This window comes from Bubalus bubalis, chromosome 6 (assembly GCF_019923935.1).
Source record: "Bubalus bubalis isolate 160015118507 breed Murrah chromosome 6, NDDB_SH_1, whole genome shotgun sequence".
NCBI lineage: Eukaryota > Metazoa > Chordata > Mammalia > Artiodactyla > Bovidae > Bubalus > Bubalus bubalis.
The window spans coordinates 11,532,932-11,547,999 of NC_059162.1; the positions used below are offsets into that span (position 1 = coordinate 11,532,932).

A 15,068-nucleotide genomic window follows, 5' to 3' on the forward strand; every position below is an offset into this window, starting at 1 on the left:
TTGAAATCAAAATGGAGTCACAGATAAATAGCCTGGAGACAAGGATTGAGAAGATGCAAGAAAGGTTTAACAAGGACCTAGAAGAAATAAAAAAGATATAATGAATATATAATGAATAATATATATGAACAATATATAATGAATAATGTAATAAATGAGATCAAAAACACTCTGGAGGCAACAAATAGGAGAATAACAGAGGCAGAAGATAGGATTAGTGAAATAGAAGATAGAATGGTAGAAATAAATGAATCAGAGAAAAAAATAGAAAAATGAGTTAAAAGAAATGAGGACAATCTCAGAGACCTCCAGGACAGTGTTAAACGCCCCAACATTTGAATCATAGGAGTCCCAGAAGAGAAGACAAAAAGAAAGACCATGAGAAAATACTTGAGATAATCATTGAAAACTTCCCTAAAATGGGGAAGGAAATAATCACCCACATCCAAGAAACCCAGAGAGTCCCAAACAGGATAAACCCAAGGCGAAACACCCCAAGACACATATTAATCAAATTAACAAAGATCAAACACAAAGAACAAATATTAAAAGCAGCAAGGGAAAAACAACACATAACACACAAGGGGATTCCCATAAGGATAACAGCTGATCTTTCAATAGAAACTCTTCAGGCCAGGAGGGAATGGCAGGACATACTTAAAGTGATGAAAGAAAATAACCTACAGCACAGATTACTGTACCCAGCAAGGATCTCATTCAAATATGAAGGAGAAATCAAAAGCTTTTCAGACAAGCAAAAGCTGAGAGAATTCAGCACCACCAAATCAGCTCTCCAACAAATGCTAAAGGAGATTCTCTAGACAGGAAACACAAAAAGGGTGTATAAACTCGAACCCAAAACAATAAAGTAAATGGCAATGGGATCATACTTATCAATAATTAGCTTAAACATAAATGGGTTGAATGCCCCAACCAAAAGACAAAGACTGGCTGAATGGATACAAAAACAAGATCACTATATATGTTGTCTACAAGAGACCCACCTCGAAACAGGGGACACATACAGACTGAAAGTGAAGGGCTGGAAAAAGATATTCCATGCAAATAGAGATCAAAAGAAAGCAGGAGTAGCAATACTCATATCAGATAAAACACTTTAAAACTAAGGCTGTGAAAAGATACAAAGAAGGACACTACATAATGATCAAAGGATCAATCCAAGAAGAAGATATAACAATTATAAATATATATGCACCCAGCATAAGAGCACCACAATATGTAAGACAAATGCTAATATGAATGAAAGGGGAAATTAACAATAACACAATAATAGTGGGAGACTTTAATACCCCACTCACACCTATGGATAGATCAACTAAACAGAACATTAACAAGGAAACACAAACTTTAAAAGATACAATAGATCAGTTAGACCTAATTGATATCTATAGGGCATTTCATCCCAAAACAATGAATTTCACCTTTTTCTCAAGTGCACACAGAACCTTCTCCAGGATAGATCACATCCTGGGGCATAAATCTAGCCTTGGTAAATTCAAAAAAATTGAATTCATTCCAAGCATCTTTTCTGACCACAATGCAGTAAGATTAGATCTCAATTACAGGAGAAAAACTATTAAAAATTTCAACATATGGCGGCTGAACAATGCGCTGCTGAATAACCAACAAATCACAGAAGAAATCAAAATTTGCATAGAAACGAATGAAAATGAAAACACAACAACCCAAAACCTGTGGGACACTGTAAAAGCAGTCCTAAGGGGAAAGTTCATAGCAATACAGGCATACCTCAAGAAACAAGAAAAAAGTCAAATAAATAACCTAACTCTACACCTAAAGCAACTAGAAAAGGAAGAAATGAAGAACCCCAGGGTTAGTAGAAGGAAAGAAATCTTAAAAATTAGGGAAGAAATAAATGCAAAAGAAACAAACGAGACCATAGCAAAAATCAACAAAGCCAAAAGCTGGTTCTTTGAAAGGATAAATACAATTGACAAACCATTAGCCAGACTCATCAAGAAACAAAAGGAGAAAAATCAAATCAATAAAATTAGAAATGAAAATGGAGAGATCACAACAGACAACACAGAAATACAAAGGATCATAAGAGACTACTATCAACAATTATATGCCAATAAAATGGACAACGTGGAAGAAATGGACAAATTCTTAGAAAAGTACAACTTTCCAAAACTGAACCAGGAAGAAATAGAAAATCTTAACAGACCCATCACAAGCACAGAAATTGAAACTGTAATCAGAAATCTTCCAGCAAACAAAAGCCCAGGTCCAGATGGCTTCACAGCTGAATTCTACCAAAAATTTAGAAAAGAGTTAACACCTATCCTACTCAAACTCTTCCAGAAAATGGCAGAGGAAGGTAAACTTCCAAACTCATTCTATGAGGCCACCATCACCCTAATACCAAAACCTGACAAAGATCCCACAAAAAAAGAAAACTACAGGCCAATATCACTGATGAACACAGATGCAAAAATCCTTAACAAAATTCTAGCAATCAGAATCCAACAACACATTAAAAAGATCATACATCATGACCAAGTGGACTTTATCCCAGGGATGCAAGGATTCTTCAATATCTGCAAATCAATCAGTGTAATACACCACATTAACAAATTGAAAAATAAAAGCCATATGATTATCTCAATAGATGCAGAGAAAACCTTTGACAAAACTTAACATCCATTTATGATAAAAACTCTCCAGAAAGCAGGAAGTGAAGGAACATACCTCAAAATAATAAAAGCTATATATGACAAACCCACAGCAAACATTATCCTCAATGGTGAAATATTGAAAGCATTTCCCCTAAAGTCAGGAACAAGACAAGGGTGCCCACTTTTACCACTACTATTCAACATAGTTTTGGAAGTTTTGGCCACAGCAATCAGAACAGAAAAAGAAATAAAAGGAATCCAAATTGGAAAAGAAGAAGTAAAACTCTCACTGTTTGCAGATGACATGATCCTCTACATAGAAAACCCTAAAGACTCTATCAGAAAATTACTAGAGCTAATCAATGAATATAGTAAAGTTGCAATATATAAAATCAACACACAGAAATCCCTTGCATTCCTATACACTAATAATGAGAAAATAGAAAGAGAAATTAAAGAAACAAGCCCATTTACCATTGCAACAAAAAGAATAAAATACTTAGGAATATATCTACCTAAAGAAACTAAAGACAGAAAAATAGAAAACTATAAAACACTGGTGAAAGAAATCAAAGAGGACACTAATAGATGGAGAAATATACCATGTTCATGGATTGGAAGAATCAATATAGTGAAAATGAGTATACCACCCAAAGCAATTTATAGATTCAATGCAATCCATATCAAGCTACCAACGGTATTTTTCACAGAGCTAGAACAAATAATTTCACAATTTGCATGGAAATAACAAAAAAACCTCGAATAGCCAAAGCAATCTTGAGAAAGAAGAATGGAACTGGAGGACTCAACCTGCCTGACTTCAGGCTCTACTACAAAGCCACAGTCATCAAGACAGTATGTACTGGCATAAAGACAGAAATATAGATCAATGGAACAAAATAGAAAGCCCAGAGATAAACCCATGAACCTGTGGACACCTTATCTTTGAAAAAGGAGAATATACAATGGAGAAAAGACAATCTCTTTAACAAGTGGTGCTGGGAAAACTGGTCAACCACTTGTAAAAGAATGAAACTAGAACACTTTATAACACCATACATAAAAATAAACTAAAAATGGATTAAAGATCTAAACATAAGACCAGAAACTATAAAAGTCTTAGAGGAGAACATGGGCAAAACACTCTCTGACATAAATCACAGCAGGATCCTCTATGACCCACCTCCCAGAATATTGGAAATAAAAACAAAAATAAACAAATGGGATCTAATTAAAATTAAAAGCTTCTGCACAACGAAAGAAACTATAAGCAAGGTGAAAAGACAGCCTTCAGAATGGGAGAAAATTATAGCAAATTAAGAAACTGACAAAGGACTAATCTCAAAAATATACAAGCAACTTCTGCAGTTCATTTCCAGAAAAATACATGACCCAATCGAAAAATACATGACCCAATCAAAAAATGGGCCAAAGATCTAAATAGACATTTCTCCAAAGAAGACATACAGATGGATAACAAACACATGAAAAGATGCTCAACATTACTCATTATCAGAGAAATGCAAATCAAAACCACAATGAGGTACCATTTCATACCAGTCAGAATGGCTGCGATCCAAAAGTCTACAAGCAATAAATGCTGGAGAGGGTGTGGAGAAAAGGGAACCCTCTTACACTCTTAGTGGGAATGCAAACTAGTACAGCCACTATGGAGAACAGTGTGGAGATTCCTTAAAAAAACTGGAAATAGAACTGCCATACGACCCAGCAATCCCACTGCTGGGCATACACACCCAGGAAACCAGAATTGAAAGAGACACGTGTACCCCAATGTTCATCGCAGCACTGTTTATAATAGCCAGGGCGTGGAAGCAACCTAGATGTCCATCAGCAGAAGAATGGACAAGAAAGCTGTGGTACATATGCACAATGGAATATTACTCAGCCGTTAAAAATAATACATTTCAATCAGTTCTAATGAGGTGGATGAAACTGGAGCCTATTATACAGAGTGAAGTAAGCCAGAAAGAAAAACACCAATACAGTATACTAACGCACATATATGGAATTTAGAAAGATGGTAATGACAACCTTGTATGTGAGACAGCAAAAGAGACACAGATGTATAGAACAGTCTTTTGGACTCTGTGGGAGAGGGAGGGGGGAGGATGATTTGGGAGAATGGCATTGAAACATGTATAATATCATATAAGAAACTAATCAGCAGTCCAGGTTGGATGCAGGATACAGGATGCTTGGGGCTGTTGCACTAGGATGACCCAGAGGGATGGCATGGGGAGGGAGGAGAGAGGGGGTTCAGGATGGGGAACACGTGTACACCCATGGTGGATTCATGTTGATATATGGCAAAACCAATGCAATATTGTAAAGTAATTAGCCTCTAATTAAAATAAATAAATTTAAATTAAAAAAATCGTATATGAAATGAATCGCCAGTCCAAATTCGATGCATGATAATGGTTGTTTGGGGCTGGTGCACTGGGACGACCCAGAGGGATGGTACGGGGAGGGAGGAGGGAGGGGTTTCGGGATGGGGAATACTTGTATACCTGTGGCTGATTCATGTTGATGTATGGCAAAACCAATATAATATTGTAAAGTAATTAACCTCCAATTAAAATAAATAAATTTATATTAAAAAATAAATAAAAATTAAGGGTATAAAACTTCTAAAACAAAATGTAAGGGAAGTTTTTTTTTTTTAATCTTGGTTTAAGAAATTGTTTCTTAAAAAAAAAAATTGTTTCTTAGATAAGACACAAAAAGCATTAAACATAAAAGAGGGAAAAATGTAAATTTAAACAAAACTAAAAGCTCACTCTCATTAGAAGACACTACTGAGAAAATAGACATGCAGACTACAAACCTGGGAACAATATTCACAATACATATCTTAAAAACAATTTTAAGCTATTCAATACATACAAAAAGCTACTGGAGTTCAACAATTTAAAAACAGTTTTATTAAAATGAGCAGAAGACTAGAACAATTCACTTGAAAGGTATCTGGTCAGTTGCTTGGTTGTGTTCAACTCTTTGCAACCCCTTGGACTTCAGCCTGCTAGGCTCCTCTGTCCACGGCATTTTCCAGGCAAGAATACTGGCATAGGTTGCCATTTCCTACTCCAAGGGATCTTCCTGATCAAGGGATCGAACTCACATCTCCTGTGTCTCCTGCTTTGACAGGTAGATCTTTACCACTAGTGCCACCTGTGAAACTCCCAAAAGATACATGAATAGCCAGTAAAAAATAATTGTCCAACATAATTTGATATCAGGTTAATACAAGATATAATGAAGTAAGATTCCACTACTTACCCTAATAGGATGACTAATTAAAAACAACAACAACAACAACTGGTAGTACCAGTAGTTGGAAAACATATGAAGTAATTGATGAGGTTTTATCTGGCACACTCACTTTAGAAAGCATTTGGGCAACATCTTCTAGAGTTAAATATGTCTACCTAGACATGTAAGAGAGAGGAACGAAAATCAATGTCCACAAAGGTCTTTGACAAAATATGTTTATGGCAGGTTTATTCATAATAACAAACAATTGCCAACAAATTAAATGCATATCAACAAATAAATGAGTAAATGTGTTTCTTCTGTAAGGGAATCCTACAAAGCAATAAAAAGAACAAAGTATTGTGACTATATATATATATCTTATGTATAGATTATTTATATACATAATGGAATACTATTCAGTGATGATAAAGACGAAATCACTTCTTGTAACAACTTGAATGGACCTTGAATATACTATGCTGAGTAAAATAGGTCAGACAGGGAAAGAAAAATGCTATATGCTCTCACTTTTATGTGGACTCTAAAAGGCTGGATGCACAGAAATAGAGAGTGGAATGGGAAATACTAGTCAAAGAGTACAAATATTCAGTTACAAGAACATGAATAGCTTCTGGGGATATAATGCACAAAATGGTGACTATAGTTAACATCTATATTGTATACTTGAAAATTACTGAGAAAGTGTATCTTAAATGTTCTCAACACACACACACACACACACACACACATATACTCACAAAGGCTATTACTTGAGATAATGGAAGTGTTAACTGACTTTAGTATGGTATTCATTTCATAATATGTAAGTGTACTAAATTATCATTTTGTACACTATAAACTTACATATCTCAGATGTCAATATACTTCAGTATAGATGGAAAAAAGTCAACCCTGTGTTATCTCAAGGTAGGGAATCAACTAGAAAGTGGCATAAAATAATCTGCGGGTGACAAAATTACTTTATTTCTTGATTGCTGTGATGGTTAAATGAGTGAACGTATTTGTAGAAACTCACAAATAACTTGCACTTAGAATATCTTAATTTTATTTACATAAATTATTCTTTAATTTAAAAGTAAGATGAACAAAAATGTAAATATAAAAGGCAAATTGAGACTTTCCCCCCAAAGCAACATTACAAAAAGCAAATCATCAAAATATATTCAAGGAACTCAAAGAATGTTATTAAAAATTATACAAGAGAAAGTAAAGAAAAAGAACTTTTTCTGACAGTCCTAATATCAGGAGGAAAAAAAAAAAACAACATCCAAAGGTAACAGCTTAAAAATCAATTGACCAATCAGACAAAATCAGCTAAAAAAAGAAAATCATAGTTTCCAGTTAAGAGTTAAATATACCCTTCTAGATCATCACAGATCACCTGGCTGGGTTTCCTGTATTATAGAGCAACTTCTCATCCACAATCTATTTTACACATGGTAATGTATATAGATCTATGCTACTTTCTCCATTCGTCTAGAGGGATGAGGCAGTCTCAACAGGGAGGTGATATATGGCTGATTTGCTTTGTTGTATGGCAGAAACATCATAACATTGTAAAGTGATTTCCTCCAATTAAAAAATAAATTGAAAAAAATAGTTAAATACATCCTAATGACAACACAAGAGGGAGCCCTACCGTTACAAAAGTAGGAATACCCGCCTCCAGTTCTTAGAGTACAAGAAAATCAGTTTCACAGAAACGTGAATCCAGAAAAAGAGTATGTTCAGATCCCATATAAAGTTATTACAGGAAAAACGCCAAGCAAAACAACATTGCTACAGGAAATAACTGTGCCTTTGTAGCGAAAACCAAGCTGCACTGTGCAGATTCTATTTCAAATAAAGGATTTGTTGCCCCAGCTGATGGCAGTGCTGTAAGTAGGCAGGCTTCAGCTGTCTGCCTCTCCAGACTTTTTGACAGCAACATAGACACCTCAACCAAATAACCATCCTTTCTGTAGCAGCCACCCACCCTCAAACATTGATTATCAGTTTTATAAACTCTTGGCCATATTGGCCCAACCCAGGACACCTCTACAGAGCTCACCATCAGATCAGCTGATACTGACACTGAGTGAGCTCAGTCGTGTCCGACTCTTTGCGACCCCGTGGACTGTAGCCTACCAGGCTCCTCTGTCCATAGGATCCTCCAGGCAAGAATACTGGAGTGGGTTGCCATTTCATTCTCGAGGGGATGTTCCCGACCCGGGGATCAAACCTGGGTCTCCCGCATTGGAGGCAGACGCTTTAACCTCTGAGTCACCAGGGTAGCCCCGATACTGACACTAGGAATGCCTTTAGCTTGGCTTTTCTCCCTGCCTAGTACATTCCCCTCATTCCACAGGTGTTAATTCCAAGCACTTTTAAATACATATTCTACATTCCAAGGGGTCTTAGAGTATGCTTCCCAGAGAATGCTAAGTCACTTCAGTCGTGTCCGACTCTGTGCGACCCCATAGACGGCAGCCCACCAGGCTCCCCCGTCCCTGGGATTCTCCAGGCAAGAACACTGGAGTGGGCTGCCATTTCCTTCTCCAATTCCCAGGGAATACAACCTGCAAAAGCCTGAAAGACTACTCATAAAATAGGTGAAAACTAACTATTTCAAAATAAGCTAAAAAAATAAAATAAGAAGTGATAAAAGATGTGAAGTAACAACAAAGATCAGAATTCAAAATAATTTTGTTATGTGTGGTTGGAAAAACAGATGTTTGTGGAAACAGGAACATTAGGAAGCACCTAGAAATGAAAGAAAAACCATTTATTTCATCAATGAATTTAAACCTGGAGGAAAACAAGACTGACTAAACATGCTGGAAATAGTAGATGTGAATAGAGTGAAAAAAAACAGAGAAAAAGATAAAAATAATTCTAGAGAATATATTTTCTAGAATTCTGTTGTTACAAAGTTTGTGACCAGGCAAATACTAATGCATGATATGAAAAGTTACAGTGTTTTTTGTTTTTTTTTTTTCTGCTGGAGAAGAAGGAAAGCGTAATGAGATGTTAGTAAAACCATACTTTTGACCCATTTATGTTCACTTTGTGATAATTTATTGACATACAAATTATGATTTGTACACCTTTCTGCCAAGGTGTTTTGTTTCCATAAAAAGGCAATTATAATGTTCTTTCATGAATACGATTTATTTTAAGTGAGGATATTAATGTTAATATTTTCTGTTCTATGTATTTTCTGCTTGTTTGTTTTTTCTTTCTTTCAGAGAACTGTTTGTTTTACGTTTTGATCAAGTCTTCTTCAAGTGTCTGACAACCCTTGGTTGTTCACATGCATTCCAGACTAAGGCAATAAAGAGTGTGATTAGAAGCTCTCTGTATTTGGGTGTTCGTTGTGAACTGATGGCCTCCATTATAGGAGAGTCAGGCAGAGAAATGTTACCTATTTAGTTGAGGTAACCTCTAACTTCCAGGCACCTCCTGCAGAAAGATATTCTTCTGTTTCTTAATGGAACTGTTTAAGACTGGCTGTCAGTCTTCTGGGATTTGAGCATGGGAAATCATCTGGGTATGCTCCAGGTTACAAGAGCACTCACATCCAAGCCTCTGTGTTCAGTATAGCTCCTCAGATTTGCCCCAGATCTGCCTTCTATCTCTAGTCCAGAAGTCCCCTAATTTAACTGCCATAAAACAAAAACTCCACTCCTACTACCAAGAAATATAAAGCCATGCTACTCAAATGACAGTCTGCTGTCCAGTGCCAATCTATGAGCTCTAAAATGGGTATATGAATTGAATGTGAGTATTAAGCAACGTAGCAGCAGCAGCAGCATTCTGGGGAGAAGGCAATGGCAACCCACTCCAGTACTCTTCCCTGGAAAATCCCATGGATGGAGGAGCCTGGTAGGCTGCAATCCATGGAGTCGTGAAGAGTCAGGCACGACTGAGTAACTTCGCTTTTCACTTTCATGCATTGGAGAAGGAAATGGCAACCCACTCCAGTGTTCTTGCCTGGAGAATCCCAGGGACGGGGGAGCCTGGTGGGCTGCCATCTACGAGGTCGCACAGAGTCGGACACGACTGAAGCGACTTAGCAGCATTAAGCAAGTTTTATAGAATTTTATATTATTGAAGCATCTAATCAGTGGACACACCTCTTGAAGAAGAGAATAATTTTAAAAAATATATTTTTCATTTCATTTTTATAATTGTTCATTTTTATTGCATTTTGCTGAAGTATTGGCTTATAATCAAATGGAAAAATAAAACTAACTGGTCCCTCATGGTAGATGATTGGAGAAGCTCTGGTTGAGAATCTGTGTTCCTTGACGTGAAGTGAAAGTGTTAGTCGCTTCAGTCATGTCCAGCTCTTTGCAACCCCATGGACTTTAAGCTCACCAGGCTCCTCTGTCCTTGGGATTATCCAGCAAGAATACTGGAGTGGGTACCCATTCGCTTCTGGGAATTTCCTGACCCAGGGAACAAACCCGCATCATCAGCATTGCAGGCAGGTTCTTTACGGTCTGAGCCACCAGAAGAGAATCTCAGTTGTGAAGATGATGGTCAGACACAGTTCTGTGCTGTGAACTGGTTGCTTTTAGTTGATTTTGCGCCTTGTGTCGGTCTATTTTCAGCACTCTCTCTTCTTCTTGGAACTCTTTTTTTTTTTTTTTTTTTTTTTTTGCTTCTATATATTTCTTTAATATCTTCTGTGTGTTATCCTTCCATTTTGACTTATGAGTATGTGTGTGTGTGTGTGTGTGTGTGTATTACTCCTGCTATAATTTTGGTAAGTCTAGGGGTATAATGGAGAAGGCAATGGCACTCCACTCCAGTACTCTTGCCTGGAAAATCCCATGGATGGAGGAGCCTGGCGTGCTGCAGTCCATGGGGTCACTAAGAGTCGGACACGACTGAGCGACTTCACTTTCATGCATTGGAGCAGGAAATGGCAACCCACTCCAGTGTTCTTGCCTGGAGAATCCCAGGGATGGGGGAGCCTGGTGGGCTGCCATCTATGGGGTTGCACAGAGTCCGACACGACTGAAGCGACTTAGCAGCAGCAGCAGCAGGTGTAGAATATTGGGCTCCCCTGGTAGCTCAGTTGGTAAGCAATCCGCCTGTAACGCAGGAGATCCCTGTTTGATTCCTTGGTTGGAAAGGTCCACTGGAGAAGGAATAGGCAACCCACTACAGTATTCTTGGGCTTCTCCTGTGCCTCAGCTAGTAAAGAATACACCTGCAATGCAGGAGATCTGGGTTCAATCCCTGGGTCGGGAAGATACCCTAAAGAAGGGAATGACTACCCACTCCTGTATTCTGGACTGGAGAATTCCACAGACTGTATAGTCCATAGGGTCACAAAGAGTTGGACATGACTAAGCAACTTTCATTTTCTTTTCACTTTCAGGGGTAGAATATATATGTTCAATCCCAAAGGGTTTACCTATAATTTTAAAAAATAGATTCCATGACGAAATTATTAAGTCAGTACTGCTAGAAATATAATATTCAAAAGCTAATAAATACAGATGCACTAAAGTACTTGGCTTCAGTACCACTAAACCATGACAGGCCACATATACACAAAACAAATAATGAGACCACATACTAAAATAGTTTGATTAACAACATTAAAATAACATCTATATTTAGCCTATTAAAAATGGGCCTATTAAAATATAAATGAAATTTTTCATCAGGAATAATTTGGAAGAAACCAATAATAAAAATTCAATAAATTCTAAAAATTGAACATATCAATCACATTCTCTCACTAATACAAAAAAACTATAAATAATTAATAGAAGACTTTTAAATATCAGCAAGGAATTATCTATAATAAGTAAATATTCCATTCCTAAAAAAAATTTGTGTAATAAATGACAATTTCAAACTCAGGAAGAATAAAACCACAGAATAAATTGACCAATGTTGTAATATAGTAATTGAAAATGCCTTAATTATTTAACTAGTAAGAATGAACATAATACAAAAAGCATTAATCCAAAAACTGAAAACTGGAAGACAAAAATGTGAATAGAGGTAGTAAATTAAAAATATGATAGCATTATTGACAATTTTTTACCCTTTGATTTAACAATCTAAACAAAATTAATAGAATACAGTTACATTTTACCCTGTAAATGGAGGTCATACATGAAATGTGAACTTCAGTTTTAATCATTAAGCTTTAAAATAATATTGGTAAGTAGCAGCATGTAGAGAGGACTGGACACAAATTGCTGAATGTGTCTGAAATTCAGGTCACATGAGTGATGGGAAAGGATCAGATTATCATCATAGCTGTCTCAAACACCTGCTAACCAAGATTAACCCTACTGTGTGACGCAAGAGACAGAAAGTACAAAAATCACAAAGAGACAAACATAAGGTTAATTGTGGGGAAATGACCATGAGAGCTGAAAACAACAGGGATGTACATTCTGTGATACCCATTCAGGGCAGGCTGGTTTCCCTGGAGATGCTGATGATAGGGATTTCTGGGCAGGTGAGAGGTAGGACGAGGTAAATACCCAAGGCGTTCACGGTCTTATACATTCAGATGGCAAATTTGAAACTAGGAGCTCTTCTTCTTAATGAATTTAGTGTAAAGAACACAGAGACATCTTTTCAGCCTGAGGCAGGATTGGCTGGTTATTATTTCTTGTTCATTTATATGGCATATCTTTTAATCGCATAAGTAGTGGTTCAAAGGAGTGATCAAAAAAGGCATTGAGAAACACCATTTCTTCAGAGTCGAGGAAATAAAAGGTCCTTGGAGAAATGTATAAAGGCTTGTTTAATATGTTAATAGAGGCTTATATTCTGTGCAGCTTTACATATTACATATGCTTTAAAAAATCTTATCCATTAGATGAAAAAAAAAAGGCTTAGTGAGGTTAAAAAAAAAGAAAATAATATTATCCCTATTTTCTATATTTTTTAGATTCAGAAAACAACTATAGCTATATGAAAGTCATGACCTCACCAGTGTCAACCTAAAATCTTCTAATTACTAGTACAGTAACATTTTACCACATCATGTCACAGTCCTAGATCCAAAGTACCTTCTGGCCCAAGCACCTCATTATAAACTGGACACAATCCTTAACAAAATGACCATAAAGATTTTTGGCAAACAAGCCAAACATAGGGCAAGAGATAATGGCTGTTAAGACAGTTTTGAGAACCATAAATCTGGGAAAAGAAGAGTAGGAAAGTTATGTTTTAGTGACAGATATTTTGCTATCTCCCTTAATCTTTGCAATAACCTTGAGATAAACATGTACCAAGACTGCTTTACATAAAAGAACATTAAGGCCCCACAATATCAAACTCATCCAAGGCTATACAGTTATACAGATAAATAGATTAGAAATTTTTATGACTTAAACAGTTAGTGATACATTTGCCCTAAATGTGTGTGTACTGTTTGAAAAGTGTTTTAATTATAAAGTCTTAGTAGAAAACCCCTTCTTCACAATCATTTTCCGAATGGCCAGCTGTACATCTTTGTTCCTGAGGCTGTATACCACAGGGTTTAACAGTGGGGTGATGATGGTATAGGTCACTGTCACCAGCCTGTCTTTGCCTGATGTATTAATATGTTTGGCTGAGGGTCTCAGGTAGACAAAAGAAGCACAGCCATAGTGGATGATGACCACAATGAGATGAGAGACACAGGTGGAGAATGCTTTTCGCTTGCCTTCAACTGATGGTATCTTCAAGATAGTGGAGACAATAAATCCATAAGAGATACAGATGAAGATCAAGGGCACAATAAGCACTAAGACTCCACAGATAAAGATGACAAGTTCATTAATGTAACTTCCAGCATAGGCAAGATGAATGACTGGTGAAATATCACAAAAGTAATGGTTGACCTTGTTGGAGCCACAGAAAGGGAGGCTAAAGACCAAAGTTGTTCCCAACAGAGATATTAGGAAACCACTAACAATGCAAGTTGATATTAGTTGCCCACATACCCTCCAGCTCATGAGAATGGGGTAGTGCAAAGGCTGACAGATGGCAGCATAGCGATCATAGCCCATCACTCCCAGAAGCAGGCAATTGGTGACAGCAAAACCAAGAAAGAAGTACATTTGTGAAGCACAACTCACAAAGGACAGTGTCCTGAACACAGAGAGCAGATTGATAAGCATCTTAGGCAGGATGACAATTGTGTAGAAGATCTCAGAGGCAGAAAGGACGCATAAAAAGAAGTACATGGGCATGTGGAGGCTGTGATCCAAGCAGATGACTGAGATGATGGTGATGTTTCCACTCAAGATGATCAAATAGAGGCAGAGAAAAATCATAAAAAGGACAAGCTGCAATTCCCCAAGGCTGGAGAAGCCCAGCAGGAGGAACTCAGTAACACAGGAGGAATTAGCCATGGAGAGTTGATCCTACAGAATAAAGTCAATATGATCAAGTCCATAGACCACTGGAGGTGAGAAATCAAGGAAACTTACCCTTCATAAAGTAGCCATTCTGGGTATGAAAGAGAAACAACAGGATTTCAAAGTGGCCAAATATTATCCTAAATTAATATGCACCCACAGTGATAACTTTCTGCTAATGATTTTAGCAGCGAACCTGGGGACACGTGTTTACATATAATGTACAGATGCTAGCTCAAATAAAGCCTATTCCTCAGGCTTTGAAGACTTACATAGTCCCAACTTGCAAACATATATAGTCTCTGTTTAGGTCTTTTTTTTTATAATTTAATTCTTAAATATTCTTTATCTATAATAATTATTATTACAAGTGATCATAGTTTCATTCATATTACTGACACATGTATTCTATAAACAATAGCACCAATATCTGAAAATCTACTTCCCATTTTCTTTTAATACATTCCTCATCTAGGGCAATATCTATTGAACTGTTTTGTGTTGCTTGTCCTTAGAATAGAGTTTCCTTTCATTGCTAATCACATACCCCATTTTCATGCAGTTTTCATTAAAATTAATTTGGATTAGAACTACAGATGCTGTCTTGGAACTAGTTTCATAATTTTGCTTCTTACTCTTATAGGACATTAAGCTTGATTTCCTCTTACAGAAAATGAGTGGCTAGAATAATTAAGTTTTGCTTCAGTATTCATTGGTTGCCCACTTGGTTATATATCTTAACCTT

The 15,068-nt window shown here is 36.7% G+C and overlaps 1 protein-coding gene across 1 annotated transcript; it reads right to left on the reverse strand.

The window, feature by feature from the left end:
- Positions 1–13,369: 13,369 nt before the first annotated feature.
- LOC102412771 (olfactory receptor 10R2-like) lies at positions 13,370–14,432 on the reverse strand. Its single transcript, XM_044945467.2, has one exon. It carries the CDS (start codon positions 14,315–14,317, stop codon positions 13,370–13,372), a length of 948 nt encoding a protein of 315 aa, XP_044801402.2. The 5' UTR covers positions 14,318–14,432.
- Between the last annotated feature and the right edge of the window lie 636 nt (positions 14,433–15,068).

Excerpts from the sequence above, each read along its gene's own strand:
- LOC102412771 (XM_044945467.2), bottom strand. The coding sequence starts at position 14,317 with ATGGCTAATTCCTCCTGTGTTACTGAGTTCCTCCTGCTGGGCTTCTCC.